The sequence below is a fragment of the Ovis canadensis genome, chromosome 13 (assembly GCF_042477335.2).
Source record: "Ovis canadensis isolate MfBH-ARS-UI-01 breed Bighorn chromosome 13, ARS-UI_OviCan_v2, whole genome shotgun sequence".
In the NCBI taxonomy this organism is placed as follows: domain Eukaryota; kingdom Metazoa; phylum Chordata; class Mammalia; order Artiodactyla; family Bovidae; genus Ovis; species Ovis canadensis.
In genome coordinates, this window is record NC_091257.1 from 38139231 (window position 1) to 38165367 (window position 26137).

A 26137-nucleotide genomic window follows, 5' to 3' on the forward strand; every position below is an offset into this window, starting at 1 on the left:
AAATTTTTATTAATATCCACCCTGTTATAAAAGTAATTTAAGGCAAACCTCAAAATTATAACATGCATAGTAAAATATTATTTTCCTTCTATTATAATTGGCATATGTAAAATCAATATTTCCACATACACTGTTAAAGAAAGAGTCCTTTGTAGAGTGAATACTCTCTATGTTCTTTATACAGAAATTTATAAAACAAAATGTGCATCTCCTTACTGATACCATTGGTCTTATAAAAAATTCTTTATTTCAATTCACAAATATTTTCATTCTATTAATATTTTAACAAAAACAAGTTTTGTTAACCCTCTGTCCATCACTTCTCACCTATATATTGTAGTTGGGCCTCATTAAAAATCTTCTATCACCTTCAGATTTTAAGAAAAGCATATGAAAATTCCGAGTTTCCTTAGGCCTCATTTGTCCATGTATTTCCATCGACATTATTATTCTTTGCCAAATTTCTCCTCATTTCTTGGTCTATAATTTATAGAACACTGTAAGTCAAATAAAACTTGCCAATTATCTGATTAATTTTGATTTAGAAAGCCGTTGCTCCAAATGATCCAGTCCTATTTACTTTAGCACAAAATAAAATGTTGAGTAATTACCCAGATACTAGTAACTCAGATCCAAGTTTCTAATAACATGGACTGAATTGACTGTACTAATACAATTCTCCCTTTTACCCTGTTGCCACTCATTATTTTCTTGATATTTTATGACATTAAAATGACTTTATAAATCTTGCTCCCCATTTATGGAAAGTTTCCATAAAACACAGGTTAGAATGCTTACACAAAGAAATGTAATTTTGAAAATAACACTTGAAAGAGTTAGGACAACTGTGGTTATGTTTTAGCCTTAGTAATCAAATGTTTAGGGAGAAAGAAATGGAAATTTTCACCTATTTCATAGGTCCTTGTTTTCACAACAGTCTATAAATTACTTTCTGAGCATTTACTATGGTGTAAAAATCAGTTATGTATCAACTCTTTAAAGTATTTTCTTACCAGAGGCAAAGAAAGAGGTTGGACAGGGATGAATGAAATTGGTGAGAGAAGAGTAAGAAGTACAACTTCCAGTTATAAAATAAATGAATCATCAGGATGTAATATATATTATAGAGAATACAGTAATCAATACTGTAATAACTTTGTATGGTATAATGACTTACCAAGATGATCATTTTATAATGTATAAAAATATCAAATCACTATGCTGTACATCTGAAACTGGTATAATATAGAAGTCAATTATACTTTAATTAAAAATAAATGAATAAAACAAAGCTTCAGAATATGCAATATATGCAAAAAACGTGAGAGAACTGAACATAATTATTCTAAGAATTTTAAAAAATATTTTTAGACTGAACTTCTTATAAACTTGTTTCAAGTCTATATTTTAGTTTGACAAGGGAAATAAAAATGTGTATTCTCTTGAAAATACCATTCAAAAAAACATAATTAAAATGTTAAATTCTTATCCAGTATTATTTAAAATAGCATATATCTTTCAAACTATTAAAACTCTTTCACTCAAGACATTTTTTTACAAAGTAATCTCTCTTAACATATTATTTTGGTTTAAGTGTTTATTTTAAATGAGTTATTAAAAGCATATTTTGTTCTTGTGTCTGCAATGTATTTAATTCGGATCACACATTCTTATATTATACACATAACTTCTGAAATAATTCATCTGATAAAAGATGGTCAGATCTTTCATTTTATAAGCAGTACAGATGATTGTTACCTGAATATAGTCTGCAAAATACTTCTTTTATTTATTGTTTCCTCTTTTTTAAAATGATACTCCTTTAAACAAAATAAGTATAATTTTTGTGTATTACTTAAATTTCAAATTTTAGTATACAAAAAGCACGATCTCAAAATACAAACTTTCCAAAAATACTGGCTTTACACAATAATATTCCTTTGAGTAAGTCCATTTGTTCCTTTTCTGTTGTTGCTGGAATTCATTGATCTGGTCAAAACTTCAGTTTCTGAGGTCTGAGAAAATACAGTGTTAGAACAGAGATTCCAAAACCAGGACCAGAAAGGAAGGGAATCTGTTAGATATTTTCTGTTGTTCTAGAGTAAGTATAAGCCATCTTAAAACTGGTTAGGTTCTGGACATGACAGATCTTTTGTTCCATTTTGAACATGACTGTGAGACTTAGTTGAATTCAGTGGAGCTAAGAGAATCTTGCTATAATGTACTGTGTCAGAGAAAAAAAGAGTAAATAAGTTTTCTGTGCCATTTCTTCTCAAGGGAAAAAAATTTCCTCCCTCCCTCCCTTTTTTCCTTTCTTCTTCCCTTCCTTCTTTTAAGAAATATTCAATCTCTCTCTCCCTCTCTCTTTAAAAGTACACTAACAATTTAAAGGACAGTCTGTATATATATGGAAGAATTAATCAGACATATTCATCAAAGTAAACTTGTTTCAACATGCCCATGCTTCACTTTCATTCAACTCTAGCTAACTCATGGGTCATTCTGGCTGATACCAGATCAATGAAGTAGGAAATCCAAGTGGTGATCTTTATAACTGAAGTTGGGAATAAAACCAACCTACTGCTGAGGGGGAAATTGTTTATTATCTAAACTATTTGACAGAGCTTATTGGATGATTGGCCAGCTTCTAATTTTCATATCACTTCACTAGTGAAGTAAATATAAATTATGTGACAAGGAGTAAACTTGCTTATTATAACCCACACAAAAAGATACTTTGTCATCATTTCAATCACTTACTGAATTTAAAAGTAAATAGTTTTTATCTGTCTGTGCACAGAAATTCTAAGACACATAATTCAACCTGCTCTTTTCTCATGAAATACACTGTGAACTATGATTGCCTTCCTTGTTTCTTATTTCCTTACCTTTAAATTAAATTTTGTCTGCATCCCTTGCCAAACAGCATTTTAAAATTTTCATTTCCTTTTAAAAACCCATTCCCCATTTCTTCTTAGCTGAAGATTTCATGATTTTAGTCAGTGAGAGTCAGATATTCCCATGTGACTTTAGTTGCTTGGCTTCAAAATAAGAGATTAAACTTCCTAACAGAAGCCCTGAAGAGTAGACATGACTTTTCCAATATGCAGAAAATCCTTTGAAACTTATAGACTGTTAAGATACAACGATTTAACATTAAGAATTATCATTTGATTATTATATACATTTCTTTAATATTATAGAATTACCTCATTCTGACTCAAGAAGCTAACAAAATCAAGGCAGGACACTCAAAGATAAGTCCCAAATTCTACTTTAGAAATTCAAGACTATTTTCCTTTTTAAACAATATCTTGACTATAGACTTTCCTATTTGCGAAGTTTAACAAAATCATAATTTCTTAATATCAAAAGAAATACTGATACTAATCTATTTAGGAAACTCAGTTTCTTAGTAGTATGATCATGTAACCCATCACAATTTAGATTTGAAATATTTAATTTTGATTACTGTTATATCACATTTTAAAGTTTGATATTTTCCTGAGGCAATTATCTGAAAAGTGAAAATTTTAAAATACCACTAAATGATTAAATTATTAAATAGAAATTGTACTAACTAGTCTAAATGTTTTGAATTACAGTTTAGGGGAGAAAATTCAAAATATTTGTACAAAACCATAAGCATGAACTTTATAAGCATTTTAGAGAATGCTGTAGCACTGATTTTCATTCCCATGGTTCCAATTTCTTTAATGTGACTAGCATTTCACTTGCCCTCAGATACTAAGGCACAAGCTCCATTGAAAGGAATTTGAGTTTTATGCTCCAGTCCTCAAATACAGGACAGGCTATATGATGTAAGGGAAGGAAAAGGTTGTATTTGCCTATATTAATTATTGTAGCAATGATCATTTATAAATTCTTAGACACTGGAATAAATATTTAATTTGAAAATTAAAGCTTTCTTGTCCCCTCTGAATGCTCGATGTGGTCTTTTGACATGTGCCACAAGACTAAATTTGAAATCACGGAACTCTGCTCTAATAAATGTGCAAAAACTTGATCATTTAAATTCCAAGACCCAATCTACACCTTGCCAAGTTAAGATATTTAATAAAAGAATGTGTGTAGATTTTATAAACTTGACTGAAATAATTTTGACTTACACTTTCATATACTATTTGCATCTCAATTAATCATTCCTCCCAAATGTCCATTTGTGGCTAAAATAACTTTAAAATAATAAATTGTTTTTATTAATATTTATCTCAAGGCTTTAAGATCACTAACCATCAAATAATCCATATGAGGGGGTAGAGACAGAAGATGGTTTCTTGTGTTTGTGTAATATTTAAGTATTTTTAACATCCTTCTTTCTGGAAAATGAGCAGATAGTCCATGGGTAGGGATAAAATAGAACCCCATTAGAACACAGTATGTATGCCAATAAAAACCTTTGGATGCATGAGGATTTAAGTATACTGGCTTTTTTTTTTTCTCCCTGTGGATGTTCAAGGAACTCTTTCATCTAACGGAATACTTTCCTTCAGTTTTCTCTGCACAAAAGCAAAAGTACTTATACAATCTAAAAATTAAATACTAGAAATTGTTTCCTGCATCTAACAAATATACCAAGGAGGCCTCTGGGAAAAGCTGACCACACAGATCCTATAAACGCCCCAACATGTTTAAATTGTACTCATGGTACAGAGGCCAACATTAAATTGGCTTCTAAAAAAAAAATTAACCAGCACAAAGGATACAATGTATTTTAAAACATTCTAAAACATTATTTAAAATGATACTTTCTAATTCTTTGTAGAGCCTCAAAAAGAAACCCAAATTTATCAGCATTGTCTATCTTAATATTTGCTGTGTAAAAGGAAAAATACATTATTAACATGATCTTTGAACATCTATTTTGCAATTTTCAGCTGCATATAATTGTTATTTTAAAAGGCTCTTTCAGGGCAAATTTAATCTATTGGCTTTAAGGCTGTAGAATTTTTTAAGTCTAGTGAAAGCTCCAATGCCATTTTCAGTGATCAAAGTAAAAATTGTAAATAGTTCCCCCCACACACACATTTTCAGAACGTGTTCATATATAGTTTTTTAACAACATAGAATATACTGATTTTATAACCACAATGAAGAGAACCTACATCTATGTAATCATGCCTTTTAATGATTATACTTCAATGTATTTCAATGGCTTCCTTGTTAAAGATACACATGTATGATCTACAAACAAATACTTAATCCTGTGCCGCCTTCAAAGGGAGTTGAAATAAATGTAGCTATAGGAGAAAAATTTTTCTAGTATCAGAAAACATTGTAGTGAAAGTTTTGGTGTGAGCTGGAAATGGACCCATCACTTAGGCCTAACACAGAAATACATATAGGCAGAGGAGGATAAATGCCTTGTAAAAAAGAAAGGGCTTACATATACACAAGAGACTAATGTGACAGTTATTACAGAAACAATTCTTGTGAATTTCCCATTTTTTATGCTCAGAAACTCACATTTAATTGTATTTACTTTCCTCTTTTTAAATAGCATTGAAAAAAATCTATGCTCAGCATTACTGCCTTTTTGACATCAAATTATGATTACAGTTATCAACTCAAATTCTTTTAGAGTATTAACAATCAATGTTACACAAGGTTATAAAATATTTGTGTAACAAACATAATGAGCTTGGGTGTTGTTAATACTGTTTAACTTTTACACAACTCTGCCCTGTAAAATATTCCTTATGCAAATCAGATATCTTGACATTTTTCAACTGATTTTTTACTACTGATGAGAAACAGGGAGTTTAGAAAGAAAAGAGAGATTGGAAGGAAAGATGAACATGATTAATAGGTGTTTGTTTCATAAAGGCTCAAGGGAGACTTTTAAATTCTTCACTGTTCCTATAGGCTGACCAAAGTGGAAAGCTAGTTCACATGCCTTTCAATGCTTTCAAAGGAGAACTGAGTAGTTACTCAATCTTCACTGATGCTAAATTATTCTATTTGCGTTCTGTTGTGAAATCAGGTGCTTTTTATCCATTGGTGCAAGGTTAAATGTTGACTGTATTCATTAGGAACTTGTTTTTCAAATAAGCACCTAAATTATGCCTTTGAAAGTGTTTCATGCTAAGTCTGTTTCAAATTATGCCTCCTGAAGACTAAAACATCTTCCTCCTTCCTTATCCCTCCTCTCCACCCAAAAGAATTTTAAATTCTTTTGATCAAAAAAACTCATAACCTACTTTGTTGTGCTTTTTTTTTTAAAAGAATCATTCTTGTTCTTCAACTTCGTAGAACTATAAAGGGGGAAGTTACTTTATACAATATTTGAAGTTTCAAAATTATGGGCATTCACTTCTAATACAGACTTTGCCATTCTTAACTGTATTGTACTAAGATAACTATCTGATATAAATATTTGAGGACTGCTTGACTAATTAAAACAGGACCCATAGATGTGAGCACAGTAGCATAAAATTTGTATCAGTTTCTTTTGGAAAGGTGTTTATTTGCAGCTGCATCTACTATTTTTTAATCATTTTGTCCAATGTGTTCGTAAATAAGGTACTATTCTCAGTCGTCGAAATACAGAACTTACACGCGCGCACTATATGAATGTATACGTGTTTACACCCACCCACCCCCACCCCGCCCCCCACGCAGAAAGGAATCAATTGCCGTATTCCAGAAATGACAATGAAAAAGGAGAAATAAGCAAGAATTATAATTAGACGTCTACAGTCTCATTCACAAAAGGGCAGTGCTGGGGGTTAAGCAGTTGAGTTTAAAAAAAAAGCTCAAAACCAAAAACCAACCAGTTGCCTTAGACTGGAGCTTCCCGCAGCTTCCGCGCTGAGCGGGGCGCGGGGAAGGAGTAGCTCTCGGGGCCGGTGGGGACCGGGATCCCGACACCGTCACCACCACCCGCGGAGTCTTTCGGGAGCGCTCCCGCGGGCCCCGAAGGAGCCGGTGACAGTCCTAGGTGAGCGCCGAGCGCGTCCACAAAGCGCTCGGGCCGCCCCTAGCGCTGAGGCGCGGCGGCGGCGGGAACAGAAGGAAGGACGAGACGGAAGCGGCGGCGGCTGGCGGGCGGCCGGGGACGCGGGCCGGGACGCGGGCGGGGAGGCCGCCGCGGAGGGCCCGGGCGGTGAGGCCCGCAGCCCGCGCCGCCGCCGCCGCCGCCGCCGCCGCCGCCGCCGCCCCAGCCGCGTGCGCGCGCGGCCGCATCAGCTGAGCGCGCGGCGCGTGTCACGTGGTGCGCGTGTCGAAGGTCACGGCGCGCTCACAATGGAGCTCTCGGAGTTTGTGCAGAAAGGCTTCCAGATGCTGGCCGATCCCGGCTCCTTCGACTCCAACACCTTCACGCTTCTCCTCCGGGCGGCTTTCCAGAGTCTGCTGGACGCCCAGGCGGACGAGGCCGTGTTAGGTAAGCCGCTCGGCTCTGAGCTGGATCGGCCTGGGTGGAGGGGCGCTCGGAGAAGAGGAGCGAGACCGAGCGAGAAGGGGAAAGCCCCGGGAAGAGGAAGTCTTCGGGCTTTGCCCTTCGCTCCGGACGGAGTGTGGGGATGTGGTTCTGCTAGAACCCACAGCGAACCCAGATCATTGTTCTCTCCTCACTTGGCACCTGCACACCGCAAGCTACACTTTCCTGGTCTGATTTTCCCCTCTCAGGCTCTTTGTTCTTTTGTAAAGCCGGTGTTCAAGTCTTGTTTGTGGCCTAAACGTCTCAGGTTTTCACCCTGGTCTTGGGCAGACTGTTTGACACTTGGACTTCATCAGGGCAGCTCCCTGCGACTCAAGCTTTCAGTACTAGGCTGGCGAAGGTTTTAAAGGGTCTGCTTCCAGAGTAATTACTCGGTCAAATAGTGTTGACATTTTCCAGCGTAGAGAATACCTCAAGTTCCTCTGATCATTCCAACACCCTAGTTCAACATGTTTTGCACAGGTTCCACGCCCAGACTCTTAAAATGTGGTATATAATGTTCTGTTCCGCATCAGTTATCAGGAAGCAAGTCTGTTTTAAATGGTCCGGTCACTGCGGAGTGCGGTGTCAGTATGGATGGAGGCATATTTAAAGATAGATCGCTTTTAAATGATTTTCTTAATTATAAATATCTCAACAATTCAAATTTTTGTGTTTTTTTCCCTATAGATTCACGAGCTAAACGTGTACAAAAAGTATGAAAGTGGAAGTTCTTTAAACGAAAATAGTAACCACCACCTGGGTTAATCTCCAAAAAAAAAAAAAAAGACTATCGAAGCTTGAAAATATTTCGAACTCTTTCCTTCTTCTCCACCTCCATGTATTAAAGTCCGTGGAACCAGTTACCTACACTAAAATTAATCTTTAGAAGGAAAGTTTATTAATTCTTAAATTTACACCATGTAAAATATTTATCTTATTTTCCTCTCAACTTACTCCATTCACTTTAGAATGACCACTGTATATTTTACAATAGGACTTTTTTTTTTTAAGTATTAAGGTAAAATAAAATGAAGGTAATTTGACCAGGTAACAGCAGGATTATTGATGTGTGCTCTTCATTGTTATGCCATTGACCATATTGCTCATCTCATTTACGTAAAATTTCTAGTCCTTATAGTTGAATTCTTGTTATCTTGTTAGAGTTCTTCACCAAATGAAAATACCTTTTTAGAAACAGGACTATAAAGAATTTATCACAGGCATCATTGGCAATTACTTTTATTATAGATCACCCAGACTTGAAACATATTGACCCAGTGGTTTTAAAACATTGTCATGCAGCAGCTGCAACTTACATACTGGAGGCTGGAAAGCAAAGAGCTGACAAATCAACTCTAAGGTACAGGATTTATTTAAATATCCATTTGTTTTAAAATAGTGCCTTTATGATTCAAATTTCAGTTTTTAAAATGGAGACTAAACTTTGGCTTTTTTTTTTTTTTTTAGCACTTATCTAGAAGACTGTAAATTTGACAGCGAGAGAATAGAATTGTTTTGGACGGAATATCAGGTTACTTAAATTTTTTAAACTTAACAATTACTATTTTCCTTCTACTCTGTTTGCAAAGACATGTTTTCTTTTTCTTTTTTTCCTACCAGAATAATAGGAATTCCCTAGAAATCCTACTGGGAAGGTAGGTACTGTATAAGGTGTCAAGCTGAGCCACTTTTCACTTGCAGGTATGAATGGAGAGTGCTGGTGTGAAACAAAATAGGACAAAAAACGGGGATCTAGACCAAAAGAAAAGGGGCCAAAGGGCAAGTGAAACAATTGAAGTTAAGCTAATGTTTTTAAAGATAAAGTTTATTGAGATAATTTTTTAAATGCTCTTTTACTATTCAGAACTTGAAATAAAGTTTAACTGTTTTAATTTCAGAATGGATTAAAATTGTGTGTGTGTGGTGCAGGTGGTAGACACCATTATTGGTAAAGAACAAATACTGAAAGTTTTTCTGTAGCTATTATGTACAAAATTATCATTATATCTTTCAGTATAGGCAGATCTCTCCCACATATAACTGATGTTTCTTGGCGGTTGGAATATCAGATAAAGGTAAAGTTTAACAGATATTCTCTAGGGTAATTTAGGGAACTTTAAAAAAAAAAGAGCTAAAGACTGAAATCTCTGTGTTGTGTTGTTTTAGACCAATCAACTTGATAAGATGTACAGACCTGCATATTTGGTGACCTTAAATGTAGAGGTATTTATACAGAAGCCCTGTCTAAAAATTTATGTGTAATGAAATTTTCAATTTCCTTGATTTAAATAAAACAGTACTTTTTTCTTCCCTAGAACACTGACTCCCGATCCCACCCAGAGATTAGTTTTAGTTGCAACATGGAACAATTACAGGTACAGTATTAGGATCTGTGAATATGCCTGTCTTCTTACAGATTTTTAATTTCGAATTATGCCCATGGAAAGTTCAAAAGAAAATTAACCATCTGTCAGTAGATAATGAAGGTTGGTTAAGGAATTGTTGGGAAGGGGGCTTCAAAAGCAATATTTTAAAATAGGCTTTTGAAATTAAGATGTTAATAGAGAACTGGTCTGGTTTGCTGTTCCCTTCAATTAAAATAAACTTGTAGTGTTGAGTGTAAATTCTATTTGTGATGTGTTTGAGCCAGTAAGACAAAGGAAAAGAAAGCTTGGCTTTGAAAAATGTCCTCTTTGCTTTCAGAAATTTAATTAAACTTTCAAAACATGATTTTTAAACAGTGGTTTTAAATAACTTTTTATAAAGGGGCAAGTTACAAAAATTCTGAAACTGTTTATATTGCCTGTGTAAGTCACTGGGGACATTCAAAATTACATTGATTAATGGACATGACAACGAATTTATTTCTTAGCATTTAAAAAAATGAAGAACATCTCTTGAAATTTTGATGAAATTGATTTTTTCCAAAGGAATCTCCTGCAGAGTCGTTTTAATGTAACCATTAATTGAACTTTAAACTTTCAAAAGATGTGAATATAGCATTATCCTTGTTAAATAACTTGAGAAATTTAATTTTGGTAAACATTGCGTGTTCAGAAGATTTAGTCAGAAACTGTATTTCACATCTGAGGGCAAGCATTTTGAAGATGAGATACTTTAGAGGAAAATTTTACTTTGATAGTGGTTTGTCAAAGGTTTAAAATCTTGAATTTTAAATTGTTTAGAAAGTGTCTCCCGACTTTTTTCTTACATCTTTCTCAAGCTTGGATACTTCTTTCTTGCGTTTTATCCTAAAAACGAGCCATGATATACATCTTTCAGGACTTAGTAGGAAAACTTAAAGATGCTTCGAAAAGCCTGGAAAGAGCAAGTCAGTTGTAACTTGGGAAAGTTAACGATCTGCCCGGATCTAGTGGAAGACCAGGAACGTCTTGCCGTCCGCTGAACTATCATTTCTGCGAGTTGGATGTCTTCCTTTTCAGAACAGATTTTTTTCTTTTGGATTTCTGTCCCTCATAAGTTTTGACACTTTATTTTTTTATACCTGTGGAAGGGTTAAGAGGGAATTTCTGCCTAAGTATTTGAATTTTTAGTATTATCCGTACATTTGATCCCATTTGATCTTTTCCACGTCTTCCAAAAGGAAGTAGACAGTATTACATTCTGAATAAATTAAGTTGTTCCCACAAAAAGAGTGGTGAGAGTTTCTGGATTTGAGTTTGTTAATTATTACTTTGAAGACATAGACACGATTGGCGTTAACTTTTAACGATCTCCTCTCCTCAGGATTAAAGTTAAACACACTGAAAAGGATGCGATCTCCGGGGTTGCTTGAAGACCCCAGCTTCGGGACGTGGGGAGCGGGCGCGGTCGCCCAGCGGCGGGAGTCCGTCCGTTCCGTTAACTGCGCCCGAAGGCTCGCCCGCTGCCCGACCCTCGCCCGCGGGGCTCCCGAGGCCCTGCAGGGCCGGCCCCGCGCAGAGCCCCTGCCCGGAGCGAGCGGCTGCCCGCGCGCGCCCCGCCTCGGCCACTGGCGGGCGGGAAAGGGGGCCGGCGCGGCCGCGGGAAGACTGGGGCGGGCGCTGTTGTTTCCGCGAGCCCAACTCGGGCGCAGGTTCCGCGACGCGGCGCCGGAGTCTGGGCCGCAGCCCGTGGGGCCGAGCGGGGGCTGTCGGCCGGCGGTCTCCTCGCGGACATGTGTGCCGCGGGCGGAGACGGACCACGGAAAGAAAGAAATAACGGGGGTTGGGGTGGGCTGAGCTGCGTGCGGGGCCGGAGCGATGCCCGCGCCGAGAGCAGGGTGGCGCGTGTGGCGCTGTGGAGAAATGTCTCCGCAGCCGCGCCAGCGCCGCCGCCGCGCCGAGCGAGGAGGAGGAGGGGGCCGGGTCGCGCTACTCCGAGGGGAGGGGGCGGCCGCGGGCCCGACTACACCGACACTAATTCCCAGGCCGCCCTTAAGGAATGAGGGGAGCACGTGACCCGGTGGGGGGGCAGCGGGGGGAGGGGGCGGGCGGACTCTGAGCCATTTTGGAGCCGGTGTCAGTTTCCACTCTGCCTTCAGCGGTGCATTTTTTTTTTCCACCCTCCCCTCCCCCGTCCTCAGCCTTCCTCCCCTCCCCCCGCCTCTCCGCACGCACACACACGGCGCCCCCCACCCGCCCTCCTCCCCCACAACGGCAACTATGAAATAATAATCGTAGTATTAAAGGCAGAGATCGGGGCGAGACAATGGGGATGTTGGCGAGGGAGCCCCGATCCGGATTAGAAACACCTCCTAGCCCCGCAGAATAATACTGATCGCGCCCCCTCCGCGCGCTCCCTCCCCCGAGTGCGGAGCGGGAGGAGGCGGCGGCGGCGGCCGAGGAGGAGGAGGAGGCCCAGGAGGAGGAGGCGTTGGAGGCCAAGGAGGAGGAGGAGGAGGCCGCGGAGGAGGAGGAGGCCGAGGCGGAGGAGGAGGAGGAGGAGGCCGGGCTCGGGAGGCAGCATGAGCCGAGCGCGGCGGCCGCCGCTCCTCTCGGCTGCGCTCGTTGCCCATTGACAGCGGCGTCTGCAGCTCGCTTCAAGATGGCCGCTTGGCTCACATTCATTTTCTGCTGAACGACTTTTAACTTTCATTGTCTTTTCCGCCCGCTTCGATCGCCTCTCGCCGGCTGCTTTTTCCGGGTACGTAGGAGGCGAGGCGCCTCCGGGACGGGGCCTGGGGGCGGCGGGGGCTGCGCGGGACTCAGGCCGGCCGCGGGTGGACGGGGAACGGCCCCCCCCCCCCACCGCGCCTCGCCCGCGCCGGCCGGGAGGGCGCTGACAGCGTGGGCGCCGAACCCCGCTCCGCCGCCCGCCGCCGCCCGCCGGCCCCGCGCGCCGCCCGGCCCCGCGCGCCGCCCGCGCCCGCGAGCGCGCGCCCGCCGCCGCCGCCCGCCGACTCCCGCGGCGCCGGGACCGACCCGCAGCCCGCGCCGCGCCGCCGCCGCCAGCCGGCCTCGGCGCCGCTCCAGCCGCCGCCCGCTCCAGCCCGGACGCGCCGCGCGCGGCCCCACGTTTTAGTTCCTTTCTCCCCCGAGCGCCCCTCTACACCCTCGCGACGCACATGGCCCCCGAGAAGAATACTTCTATTTGCAGCCTCTGCGGCTCTCCCGGCCACGGCGCCCTTTGTTGAGAGGTAGATTTTGATGAAACGGGGACGGGTGCCTGAAATCGGGAGCTGCTTGGGTCAAGTGGCTTCCCTCCTCTCCCGAAGAAAGGGCTTTGGAGGGGTTTAAACAGCCAGAGAACGCCCCCATTTTATAGGGACGGGTTGCTTGGGGGGCCGCGATCCCGCCAAGGTGGATGTTAGGCTGAAAGGAGCCCGAACAAAAATGTTATTAACTTAAGTTGGAGGGACACTTGGGTGAATTTAGATGGCTTGTAAGATGGCGGTTCCCAGTTGTTTCCAAGGTCTCCTGCGTTTGTGTTTAAAATGGTAAAGTTTTCAAGGTGTTATTTGTTGAGAGTTTCGGATAAGTTCTGCAAATATTACTTGGGAGGTGCTCAATGGGAAGTGGGCATTTCAAATTTGGAGCTTTTTTTGGAGTAATGATGGTGAGTGGACGTTAGTCTTGCAAGAGGTTTCCTCTTTTTCCTTTTTCTTTTTCCCCCCGTCTCAGAGACTACAGTTTTGTGTTGTTGTTTTTTTTTTTTCCTCTTTTTTCCACCTCTAGTATGGGATGCACTTAGAACCATGACTTAAGTCTACAACGTTTTATAGGTTTTACTAAATGTCAGCATAGGTCATGTGGTGAAGAGATGCTTTGGAGAAAGGAGCACTAAAAAGTTGATGGCATATGTTTATGCAGTCTTTTGGGTTTGACAGCCATGTAGCACGATCATTTTCCTAGAGATTTACAGTTAATAATTGGAAGTAAACAGGTATAGAGACTTTGATCATTCCCAATTGCAATAAAAGGATTTAGTGGGCTTAGTGGTCACGGTTCAGTATCTGAAATAGAAGCGTGTATTAATCCCTTCCCAGAAAGTAGGCAAAATCCTGGGCATATTTATTCAAATACAAATGCAGGTTGGTGATGCCTAGAATGTTATGTGTACTTCAACTTATGTTTTATAGGAACCTTAACCCCCATGTTCTGGAAACATAAGCCACACTATAGTCTAGAAGCTTAAGGATGCCAATTGTTAACAGCATATGCTAACTTAAGACTATATTAACATTTGAGTTTTTTTTAAGTAGATTCCTTTGAGGTTGATTTTATGAGCAAATTTATAAATTTTTAAATAATTAAGTTAATTTCCATACATCTGCACCAAAGTGCAGGTTTGAAATAACCTCCCTGTATAAGCTTACACCTAGTAACAGTATCTTTAAAGCCATTAAGCCGCTGTGTATGCGTGTGTGTGTTTGTATACACATACACACACGCTTCTGTAAGAAAATTGAGCATTTAGTTGTACTTAAGCCCATTAATGCTCTACCATTAAGTTTTTGGATGTGCATTCAGTGCCCCTAAAAGGTGAAATTCTCCCTAGGAGTCAGGTTAACCCCAACTTTACCCATACTTGTATTGGGCTGGGAGCCCCAACTGGGGTTATGGAGTTCATTTGCATTTCTTAGACTGCAATAGTCAAGCTGATTGTTAACATAAGAACTTGCTTCTGTTTTCCTTCATTTTGACATGACTGGTGTTAGGCCTCCAACTAAACTGACTGCCCCAACTAAACTGAGTGCCCCAACTAAGTATGTTATAATGGCAAGTTTTAACTATTGAGTATTTTTCCATAGTATGTTTGGTGCCTTTTTGCTTGCTTAACTGGCAGTTTCTGTGGTGGAACCTAGAAGGTTTTCCTTTCTAAGGTGCAAGAGATTGTTTCTGAAACTCTTATCAAACATGTCAGATGTTTTGGAAGTCTTTATTAGGCTGCCAGTGCTTTCAAGTGGTATAAAAAGATAAAGAACTGATTCTTACACAAGTAACAAAGTGATACTTACTAGCACTATAAATGGTTATAGGGTTGTGGCCAAATTCTTCTGAATTGAAGTAAAGGAGTTGTGTGAATTAAGACTTAAGATGAATTTGAAAGGGTTTTGGTCAAGTACGTGAGACTTAAATCTGACTGTTTTCTGTCTTAATATTTGTGTTCGTCTGGTGTTGGTTTTATATAGAGGAAAAATTAAGGCAGCTGTTTTTATTAATGCCCCTTGCTGAACTTCAGGGTTCTGTGGCATTAGCATGATGTGCTTTCACATGGAGACAGAAGTATCACCTTGCTAACTATATATCTTGGAAAGGTCCTGGTGTTTCACAAGGAGAGTTTTCTTTCAGAACCAAGAAGGCTTGTCTTTAATCACCAAGTACAATAGAATTAAATATTGCTACTCTTTAGGGACACTGCTCCATCCACAACTCCTCTGTAACCCCACTTAGATTTATAGTAACAATATGTTGACAATATTCCTCTAAACAAATCTTCCGAAGATAACTGAGGAGTCACACATGATGTTTTCTGGTTGAAGTCACTGGTTGCCACTGTGGTCACTTTTCATAAAAGAGGCTTTGTTTTATTTTTACCATTCCCCCCCGCCCCTTAGTACTCCAAAGCTTTTAATTTCAGCCATTGAGCTGTGTTGAGTAGTTTTTCCCTCTTCTGCATTGAAATTCCCTGAGAATTAAAACCTCAGATGCATCTTCAAGTTTCACCAGTTCCTAGATTTCTATTCAAGGCAGCTTTGAGAATGTGCTTCAGAGAAATCTGGAAGCTTGGTCTTATTTCAGATTCTGAAATGAATGAAGTGGGAGTAAGAAATGCATTTTTCGAGCATGCTGCACGAAGTAATTGGCTTCCCTTATTGTCCACTGGTGTATTGTTGCTGACAGTTCCCCCCGCCGCCCCCTCCCCCGTGACTTTTCTATAATATATGATATCTGTTGGGAATGTCATTTCATTGTGTGGAGGTTTGCTTGGAGGTTAGGCTGGTTTTTCTCCTATGGATGCTCAGGGCTGACAAGGTGTTGATTTAGCGTTGGGTATGGGCTGGTCACATGGTTCTTTAACTTATTGTCACCTTCGTCGATCCAAGTAGTTTCTCTTGTCTCCATCCAGCATAGTTCAGGTAAAACACAAGGCTTTGTACTCGCCTCCTCTGCGGTAAAACAGATTTCAGTTTTAAGCCTTTCCAAAACTTTCTATCGCTCGTCTCATCTGCAGAAGTACTTCCTACTAGGGAAGAAAGCATTAAAGAGGTTCATTTCAATAAACATCTCTGCAGTTTGAGCCCTGATGGTTTCGGGCTAAGTGCACAGTTGGCAATTCTCAAAAGATCCCTTCGTGAAAATTTTGACCTAGTGATTGCTAATTGGAGAGACCGAGTCAAGATCTGAAAGAGGCTCTTCGCGCCGAGTCCACATGGAAACAGGCCCCCAAGAATGTCCGAAATGGCCGAGAGTGCGGTTTGCATTTTCCTTTACCACTTCACGCTCCAGGGTCCCCCGGGCTGCCTACCGGGTCGCCCAGCTCGGGATCCTGCTCCCCAGCGTCAAGGGGCCTCGTGGGGCCGCCCCACCCCCGCGCCGCGCGCCCGCACCCCACCCCGCCCCCGCGCCGGCCCCGCCCCCCGCGCCGCGCCGGCCCCTCCCCCGTGCCCGCCGCCGCCGCCGCCCGGCAGCCCCGCACGCCCGCCGAAGCTCCGGGCTCGGCCCGGCTCCGCGAGCGGAGTTGCAGCGGTGGCCGGATGCCAAGTGTAAGTGTAAGTTGCTATGGAAACCCCGACAGAGGCAAGTTCCGAATCCGGAGCGAGACGGAGCCCCGGGCGCCGCCGGATCCGCCCCTCGCATCCCGGCCCCCGGGCGTCCGCGCGCTCAGGCCCCAGCCCGAGGCCGACTCGAGGTGCTTCTCCTGCGGCCCGAGCACCCAGCTCCGGAAATGCCAGGGATGCAGATAGAGCAGAATTTGCTTTCCCTTTGTATCACGTCAAAACGTGCCAGGTTCTGGTGGCTGGAACCGCCTAAAACAACCGGAACCCTTGGGAAGCGGGGGCATGCTCCAGGATTTTCGATCGAAGAGCCATAAGGAAGTTTTACGATAAATTTGGAGTCCTGGAACAACCCCTCGCGGTTGGTAAATATCTGCGGGGAGTGTGTGGCGTCTGCAGCAGCCGTGGGGCTGCTGGGCTGGAAGACAAATGGAAGAAAGCGACCCGAATACTCTCAGCTCCCAGCCCCCACCTCAGACCTTTTCTTCTCCCTCCTGGAATGACCTGAGGGACCAGATATTACTTTTCTTGGATTCTTTTTCACCTTTTCAGTAGAATTGATCGAGGTCTGATCTGTGAATTCCTCATGTAGAAGACGTTGGGACAATCCTCCTGTACAGTGTTAAAAATGCATTTTATGAACACCTCCAACATTTCAGAGCGTATGGTTCCTGGGAGTTGGAGATAATCTCGATTCTCTTTCTGTGAATTATAGCCAGTATTACTTTGTCTTGCAGGATCTTTTATCAAGCAGAAATGCATCGAACAACCAGAATCAAGATCACTGAGCTAAATCCCCACCTAATGTGTGTGCTTTGTGGAGGGTACTTCATTGATGCCACAACCATAATAGAATGTCTACATTCCTGTGAGTACCAAGTTTTAGACCTTTTTATGTCGTGCATATTTAACATCTTGTCCTGAAATTTGAAAACTAACAATTCTGGCTCTCCTTAAGAATGTTGGTGCAAAGTGAAGAAGTTGTTTTCTTCTCTTGTATTTAATGACTTTTTTGTTAATGCGTATAATAAAATATTATTGTGTAAGTATTCTCACGCTATCAACTGAGTTTGTTTAATTATAAATACCTTTTGGCAGTTAGCATTTTGTTACTACTAGTTCCCTGTTTCTGACACTGATTTTATTGTTTAGCATCTAATTCCTGAACTGTAAAAAATGTATGTTTTTACTTCTAGTCTGTAAAACGTGTATTGTGCGTTACCTGGAGACCAGCAAGTATTGTCCTATCTGTGATGTCCAAGTTCACAAAACCAGACCACTACTGAATATAAGGTAATAGAATGTTTAAAAATCATTGTTTGTAATTTTTATTGGAATTGTAGTACTTAATAAATTATAAATCTATACATAAATATTCAATAAATTGTTGAATTTATTGTTTATTTCTTCACACAAAATTTACTCTTCAGTCCCCATCTGATATACATGTTTTGTACAGGATAGCCCCCTTCATTTCTTGGCCATTTTAATAATGACTAAACAGATTTTGAGTTTTTTTAACCATCTTTTAGAATCGAATTCGTTTTCCATTTTTGCATTGCTTTATTGACCTTGTGACAGGCAAGAGTGAATGTGTTTAAACTGCTTCCATTCTGTCTTCTTTATTCTCTTTCATATTAGCTAGTTTGGTCATTTGAAAAGCACACTTCTCTTAGTGAAATGTGAAGAATTTATTAGTGAATATAAAATGAAATATTCTTCTACTAATTTAAGACAGTGCTACCACATAAAGAACTTTTATCCGCATAATTATGTTGATGTAGTTATAGACAGTGTCACAATCAAGTTAAATACTATAACACAAAGGAAACAAAGAATGTGTTGCAATGTATGAACATTATAGTTTTTGCTATATTGAAAATTTATTTTCTAATTTATTCTCTCAGGTCAGATAAAACTCTTCAAGATATTGTATACAAATTAGTTCCAGGGCTTTTCAAAAGTGAGTAACTTGCTTAAAAATAAACATTTTAAAAGTATTTACCAGTTTTACCTGCTATACCAAATATTTGTCTGTTTATTCTCTTTAGATGAAATGAAGAGAAGAAGGGATTTTTATGCCGCTCATCCTTCAGCTGATGGTAAACTCTTTGGAATGGGAAAGACATTTTGTTTGGAGGGAGAACTTATTCAGTAATTTATTAAAACTAAGTTTAAAGTAGAGTTCCATGCTTCTATGTATGTAATATTTCATTTAAATGTTTAATTGTTAAAAATTGAATTTTAAAATGTCTTTATAGCTGCCAATGGCTCTAATGAAGATAGAGGAGAAGTTGCTGACGAAGATAAGAGAATTATAACTGATGATGAGATAATAAGTTTATCCATTGAATTCTTTGACCAGAACAGGTAAATTCTTTAGGAAATATGTTTTATGCTAATATATTTATTAGATACATTGTTTGCTTAATAAATTATTTGTTTTTTAGATTGGATCGGAAAATAAACAAGGACAAAGAGAAATCTAAAGAGGAGGTATGTTCCATGGACAAAAACACATTGTTTCGATTCTCAACTTTATGAGAGTGTATGTTCCCCTTTCGAATATCCTGGGGTCGGATGATGCTATCAAATAGAAGAAAATCATCATAGAAGAAAATCATCATATTTGATGTTTTAGAGTTGATCTATATCTGATAGTTAATAGGTGGAATTTATATATGATTATTATGCTTACAGAATATTTTCAGTAATATTTAATACTTTGATATACTGAAGGAATCTGTTCATCTAGTATTTATAATAATTGCACATTCAAACTATAGTTGAGAACAGTCTAATCTCAGCTTTGGTGTTAGTACCTTTTATCATACTCAGACATCTATCTAATTGACTTAAAAAAAAAGTTGGGAATTTTAAAAATTAACTTTTCTTAAATATGCTTTTAGGTGAATGATAAAAGATATTTACGATGCCCAGCAGCAATGACTGTAATGCACCTAAGAAAGTTTCTCAGAAGTAAAATGGATATACCTAATACTTTCCAGGTATCTACTTTATGGTTTTCATGCATTTGATGTAAATGCTTTTTTAAAAAATTCAGTGACCTTTTTCTTTTTGCATTCTAAACCCAAAAAAGCAACATTTTTTTTTTTAACTTGGTATTTTATTTGAAACTAGCTCTTTAAATGTTTGGTATGGATCCTGTTTTATGCTATGAAAGCAAATCCCTTAATGATTTCAAGAAGTTTTTCCTCATTTGAAGTTCCAAGAGGGATTCTTGCTTTGTCCAAATGTTTGGAGAAAGTGTTTTTTAAAAGTGTTTTTGGTTTTTTTAATCATTTTTGGATTATATTTAGATGATCAGAAAATCTATATTCACCATAATTGTTTGTGATGCTTAATAATTGAAGTGTTGTTTATCAACAGATTGATGTCATGTATGAAGAGGAACCTTTAAAAGATTACTATACACTAATGGATATTGCCTACATTTATACCTGGAGAAGGGTAAGTAAGCATACCTGATGCTCATAGATTATTTTGGTAAGCTGTATATTAAGATCTAAGACTGATTTTTTTCCCCCCCTCTTAACTTTGTAGAATGGCCCACTTCCTTTGAAATACAGAGTTCGACCTACTTGTAAAAGAATGAAGATCAGTCATCAGAGAGATGGACTGACAAACACTGGAGAACTGGAAAGTGACTCTGGGAGTGACAAGGCCAACAGCCCAGCAGGAGGTATCCCCTCCACCTCTTCCTGTTTGCCCAGTCCCAGCACTCCAGTCCAGTCTCCTCATCCTCAGTTTCCTCACATTTCCAGTACTATGAATGGAACCAGCAGCAGCCCCAGCGGTAACCACCAATCTTCGTTTGCCAATAGACCTCGAAAATCATCAGTAAATGGGTCGTCAGCAACTTCATCTGGTTGATACCTGAGACTGTTGAGGGAAAAAAAATTTTAAACCCTTGATTTATATAGATATCTTCATGCCATTACAGCTTTATAGATGCTAATACATGTGACTGTCGTCCAATTTGCTTTCTTTTGTAGTGAAGTTAAATTTGACTATGAAAGATGGACTAGATGTGATATTCATATGGACGTTAATGGAAAAGAAAGATCATTTCTCGAAAGAATTAGTTTCAGAGAAAGCAGGCAAGATGTTTTTCTGTGTTAGGACCGATGTGAAATGGTTTCTGTCACCATTGTTTGGATTTGAAAATCTTCTGCAGTGGATATAAACATTGGGCCGTAGTTTGTTAATCTCAACTAACGAAACCTCCATTACATCCTCCTTGATTGTTCTTGTTATTATGCTGTTTTGTGAACCTGTAGAAAACAAGTGCTTTTTATCTTGAAATTCAACAAATGGAAAGAATATGCATAGAATAATGCATTCTATGTAGCCATGTCACTGTGAATAACAATTTCTCGCATATTTAGCCATTTTGATTCCTGTTCGATTTTTTACTTCTCTGTTGCTACGCAAAACCGATCAAAGGAAAGTAACTTCAGTTTTACAATCTGTATGCCTAAAAGCGGGTACTACCGTTTATTTTACTGACTTGTTTAAATGATTCGCTTTTGTAAGAATCAGATGGCATTATGCTTGTTGTACAATGCCACATTGGTATATGACATAACAGGAAACAGTATTGTATGATATATTTATAAATACTATAAAGAAAATATTGTGTTTCATGCATTCAGAGATGGTTGTTAAAATTCTCCCAACTGGTTCGACCTTTGCAGATACCTACGTTTGAGCCTTATCAGCATAGAATATTTTTAACGTGGATATCTAATTCTAACTTCTGTTCCATTGGAAGCAATTGGCATTATTGTCATATGGATTTTTCTCTAGTAATACCTTTTACTTTTAAATTTAATTGCTGCATTAAAGGAAAACTTTTCACTAAGGGATTTGGAAATGCTGTCGTCATTTCCTGTTGCTTACGATGGTAATTAATGTGTTTTTAACATGTATATTGATCACTGTAATTCTAAGACCGATTTTTAAATAAGCCAGGTTGCTGGAGAAAGAAAATTTTTATCTAAAATTATTTTAATATGTGGCATAGTGGAAATCTCAAATTTAAGAATTGCTTTTACAATTATAAACAGTGGAATATACCCTCTCTGTAACGTCTGGAAATAGAAGCAATTTATTGTGAGCTTCTACAGGTAGTTTTGAAATAGAGTGAGCATGTTGAATTTAAAATATGAATATGTCCCCCCAAATTTTCAGATTGTGTTTTGCTTTGGTCGAACTTGGTGTGTGTTCATCACCCATCAGTTATTTGTGAGGGTGTTTATTCTCTATGAATATTGTTTCATGTTTGTATGGGAAAATTGTAGCTAAACATTTCATTGTCCCCCGTCTGCAAAAGAAGCACAATTCTATTGCTCTGTCTTGCTTATAGTCATTAAATCATTACTTTTACATATATTGCTGTTACTTCTGCTTTCTTTAAAGATACAGTAAAGTTTTATGAAACCACAAAATACATATATTTTTATTTTGACCTAAATTTGTACAGTCCCATTGTAAGTGTTGTTTCTAATTATAGATGTAAATTTAAATTTCATTTGTAATTGGAAAAAATCCAATAAAAAGGATATTCATTTAGAAAATTGCTAAGGCTTTAATAAAAATTTGATATGAAAAGCACAATGTGCAGAAGTTTTGGAAACCCTGTTGTAGATTACACCAGGTAAAGGCTAAAGAACATCCATTGCTGTCTTAGTGATGTTGCTGAGAGTACATGCTTTGTTGTATAATTGCTTGAAAGCCCAATGGAAAGATGTATCTGTTTATTTACTTTATAATCTTTGAAGTAAAAGTTACTCATGTTTGCCAATTTTGGTGAATTTAACTTATTTTTCTAGGCTTTTCTTCTCAAGTGTTTCATGATGTTATCTAAGACGAAAAAAAGTTAATGAAAGTTTCAAGTGATGTTTTTACTTTGGATATGACCATGAATATAAAAAATGAAAAAATATTTTCAAAGGCTAAAAACTTCAAGTGCTAGTGGACTGTCATTTGACTTAACACAAAACCAAGTTGTAGGACCAACACAGAACTCAAAGACTATGTCTCAACTTTTTATGGATTTATTTTTGAATTTACTTAATAAAATATCAGATACTGCATTTATAGCTCACCTAACACTATTTTCTCATCCTTGAAACCATGTCCATTTATTTTGTTTGAAAGAGGAATTTTCCCCCAGTCAATGTGAAAATTGCTTAAGCTTTAAAGGCTATTTCAGCTAAAATTTGTCTTTAAATAGAACAGAAGAAAGATTACAATGTTTTTTATTCTCTGTAACCAGCCATCACACTTGACAATTAGGCTTTAAAACTTTTGCTAAACTACCACTTAAAATTTCAACCTTACAAAAACCCATAGCTGCTAACTTTAACTTAGTAGTCAATGCAGGAAACATGAAAAGTAGGCTGTAAGTTTGGCTGTTGGTTCTGAAAAGTATTCTGGGATTCTATACCACAAAGTTAGAGCTAAAAATATTCCACAGAAAACACCTAAATTGATTTCACAGATTTTAGCTTAAATGCAAAAAAAGAATGAGGCTGGTTCCTGTTGTGTAAATAGTGATCTATCTTGCTTTACACGTGCATACCCCTTTACAAGTACTTTTTGCTTTTAAAATTGCCGGCCGTTAATTGCTTTGAGTTGAAAAAAAAACGTTGCCCTTCAGTTGACTTCACCTACCAACCCATAGTGCTTCGTTTCCATATTTGTATGTGCAAATGTTAGGACCTCTGGAGGTACAATGCAACCGGGAGAGTAAGCTATTAGGGCTTTTCCTTCATCCTTTCCTCTTATTCTTTTCCCAGTATTAGAGTTGCAGCTCACTTGTGGTCTTTTGGTACACTCACTGTATAGGCCTATTAAAAAGTTTTGGTATGAAAAATTAATAGGAACGTAAAAAGATCCCATGTGAAGTCCTACTTGCACTGGCCAAGGAGAAATGAAAATGTTTGTTGTTTTTTTTTTTTAAATAACTTATGTTCACTAACCTTTAGAGGAGATAGGATTTTAATTTTAGAAACAATCTGCACATTGAAATCTACTCTCCTTTAGAACCCTGAGGTGAAGGAAGTGTTATTTTTGTCCATTTCTCTTTATACTTTAAAAGTTTTAAAAATACATCTTTTTCTTCTGGGTATTCCATTGCCCTGGAATGACAGTTGGAAATTCTGATTTAGTTTAGTGCTCCATGAAATGGAGGCTCCATGTTATTTTGAAATACAATGTTTCCTCCATACAATTTTCCTCCCGTGTTATCCAAAACAAAAGGTCTTGATGAAATGACATTTTAAGGGGCCATTAAGAGAAAAAAAAAAAAAAAAAAGTTTGAGTCTTGTAAGATGTAAAGAGCACAGAACGCAGCTCCAAGGTAAGGCTCTTGGGTTAGATGAAGTCATTTCTTGCGGATGGTTCTTCAAGCATAAAATGAACAGTACAACAGGTGATTATTTCTAAGGTTGCTTTAAAAAAAAATCCTGATTCATCCAAAATAAACTGGGACCACAGAATTCAGATAGATGGGTCCTTTACAAGGAAGAGAAAGTATCACATAATAGAACCTCCCAGTAGATCAGACGTGGGAAATACCCCGCGAAGCCTTTCCATCGCCTTAAAAATCTCAAGATCGCCCAGTTTTGATTATGAAAGTCTCCGAAAATGTTTACACAGTCGAGTGTTTCCTGTTTCCGCAGTTAATTTTTTTTAACGTTTTTTTCTTCATTTGGTTCTTGAAACGGATTTCCTTTATTTGCACCAGTTTCTTTTTCTGAGTGTGCAATTTCTAGAGGTCTCACATGAAGACTTCACCACCAACTTTATGTCTTCATCAAGTCGACGACATCAAAAGTCATTTATCACTGGAAAGGCTATTCCAGGATCGTTGGGAGTTTTCTCAAGAAGTTCCAGAGCATGTGGAAAACTCACGCGAAGTCTCATTTAACCCTCTAGAGGAATAGTAAGCACTCAATACAACTTCCAATGAACGAGTTAAATTACTTCCATTCTTCTGACTCTTGTCTTAAAATACCCTTTCCAGAGGCTATTAGAAGGGACTTCCTCAAAATAGCAAATGATGTTCCCTCAGACTCACCTACATTTCAATGATTTTAAAAAAGTTACTTCTTGCTCTGTTAGGTCGTCATAAACCCCAAACTTCAAAGTGATCCTGATTTCAAATTCGGTGCAGATTCGGCGCTCTCCAACCCTGTCCTTCTAAGTTAGCTGGAACCCAACTGACCCTCGGACGGCTGCGGACCAGGGTACTCCCGAGACGCGTAGAAAATTGGGATGGGCGGAATGAGAAAATTACAGAGACGGATATAGAGGTGACTGGAGTCGGCGATGTCGATCTAGGGGCTCCAGTCTTCTTAGGTCTAAGTGCCCCCAGGAGTGGAAATATTCAAAGAAAGCCGAAGAGAGGAGCGCACGAAGCGGCTTGGAACATAAAGCGGGGGCGAGGGTAATTAGGCTGGAAAGAGCAATTGCTTTAAAAAAGAAAGAAAAGGAAAGAAAAAGGATTCTTCTGTTCAGGTATCGGGTGGAAAGGGCACAGGACGCCCGCCTGGAGAAAATGACCTTCCTTTCCCGGTAAATGACCTGCCTTCCCAATTAGGGAGCATTCACCGAAAGGACGGGTTAAAGAGGAAACGACCCTTCTCCCCGCTTCATTTTTTAACTAGCAGCACTCTGAGGACTGCAGAGAGCTGCAGCCCAGCCCTCCGCCTGGGATCACGCCGTGGGGTTCGGCCCTGCTCGGCTCGCGAGCCCAGGCCGCGGGGCACAGGGAGGCCATTTTGCGCGTGCGCCGCTCGCCTCGCGCCGCCCGCAGCTCGGCGGACTCCGCTCCCGCCAATTTTGAAAGCTAGATTCTCAGGCCCTAGCAGGCTGGGGAGAAGGGGAAACGAAGTCCTTTCTCCAAGTCCGGACCCCGTGGCGAGCTGCGGCGACACCCGGGTGCGTGCGACCTCACAAGGCGGCCCCCGTCCGGCCGAAGCTTTTCCACTGAGCGGGATACCGAGGCGCGGCAACTGGCCCCCTGTCCTATGTCCCCAGGAGGCGGCGGCTTCGCGTGCAAAGCCCTCAGAAGCGCATCCTTACGGGGGCCATTCCAGATCATTGTCTCGCTTTGCCCCTCTCCCTGTGGCTGCTTCAATCCCTATCCTCTTGCCCCTTCAATAACAAGGTGTCCTTGGAGTTTGGGGTTTTGTTGGAAAAAAATTGTAAGCCAAATTATTAATCAATATAAAACTGCCATCCTGGGGGTTCCTAAAGGCTGAGCTTCATGGACTGGAAAGGCCGATGGGAGAGTCCTTAACCCTCTTAACAGGCCGAACTTGTCTAAAAGGTGGAACGGGCTTTAATACCCTGGGAAGGAAACTTGACCAGGTGATAGTGTCGAGGAAGTGAGTGGCCGCGCGACAGGAATCTCAAGATCTGTGCGAAGGACCACACTTCGGGACCCAAAGGCAACGCCTAGG

At 39.7% G+C, this 26137-nt stretch overlaps 2 protein-coding genes across 5 annotated transcripts; both read left to right on the forward strand.

Annotated features, from left to right (window-relative positions):
- Positions 1-6907: 6907 nt before the first annotated feature.
- COMMD3 (COMM domain containing 3) lies at positions 6908-11097 on the forward strand. Of its 2 annotated transcripts, none has more exons than XM_069546441.1 (8): positions 6908-7405; positions 8693-8804; positions 8912-8975; positions 9065-9099; positions 9459-9519; positions 9611-9667; positions 9760-9819; positions 10727-11097. In XM_069546441.1, the coding sequence occupies exons 1-8, from the start codon at positions 7267-7269 to the stop codon at positions 10784-10786; spliced, it is 588 nt and encodes a 195-aa protein (XP_069402542.1). In that variant the 5' UTR covers positions 6908-7266; the 3' UTR covers positions 10787-11097. The 2 variants fall into 2 exon arrangements, with proteins under 2 accessions (XP_069402542.1, XP_069402543.1); XM_069546442.1 differs by having other exon boundaries at positions 7015-7405; positions 8747-8804.
- Positions 11098-11889: 792 nt separating this feature from the next.
- On the forward strand, positions 11890-22470 carry BMI1 (BMI1 proto-oncogene, polycomb ring finger). Of its 3 annotated transcripts, none has more exons than XM_069546439.1 (10): positions 11890-12568; positions 17381-17511; positions 17840-17936; positions 18551-18606; positions 18695-18745; positions 18905-19013; positions 19094-19139; positions 19553-19651; positions 20034-20114; positions 20208-22470. In XM_069546439.1, exons 2-10 carry the CDS (start codon positions 17400-17402, stop codon positions 20535-20537), a joined length of 981 nt encoding a protein of 326 aa, XP_069402540.1. In that variant the 5' UTR covers positions 11890-12568; positions 17381-17399; the 3' UTR covers positions 20538-22470. The 3 variants fall into 3 exon arrangements, with proteins under 3 accessions (XP_069402540.1, XP_069402541.1, XP_069402539.1); XM_069546440.1 differs by lacking the exon at positions 11890-12568 and adding an exon at positions 12752-13061; XM_069546438.1 differs by lacking the exon at positions 11890-12568 and adding an exon at positions 16537-16631.
- The last annotated feature ends 3667 nt before the right edge of the window (positions 22471-26137 follow it).

What these genes read in the sequence shown, in the direction of transcription:
- COMMD3 (XM_069546441.1), top strand. Translation starts at nt 7,267, where the DNA reads ATGGAGCTCTCGGAGTTTGTGCAGAAAGGCTTCCAGATGCTGGCCGAT. An exon ending in CTAGAAATCCTACTGGGAAG is followed by an intron (nt 9,100 to 9,458) that starts GTAGGTACTGTA and finishes TATATCTTTCAG; the next exon opens with TATAGGCAGATCTCTCCCAC. An exon ending in GGTTGGAATATCAGATAAAG is followed by an intron (nt 9,520 to 9,610) that starts GTAAAGTTTAAC and finishes GTGTTGTTTTAG; the next exon opens with ACCAATCAACTTGATAAGAT.
- BMI1 (XM_069546439.1), top strand. Translation starts at nt 17,400, where the DNA reads ATGCATCGAACAACCAGAATCAAGATCACTGAGCTAAATCCCCACCTA. An exon ending in AATAGAATGTCTACATTCCT is followed by an intron (nt 17,512 to 17,839) that starts GTGAGTACCAAG and finishes TTTTACTTCTAG; the next exon opens with TCTGTAAAACGTGTATTGTG. An exon ending in ACATTTATACCTGGAGAAGG is followed by an intron (nt 20,115 to 20,207) that starts GTAAGTAAGCAT and finishes TTAACTTTGTAG; the next exon opens with AATGGCCCACTTCCTTTGAA.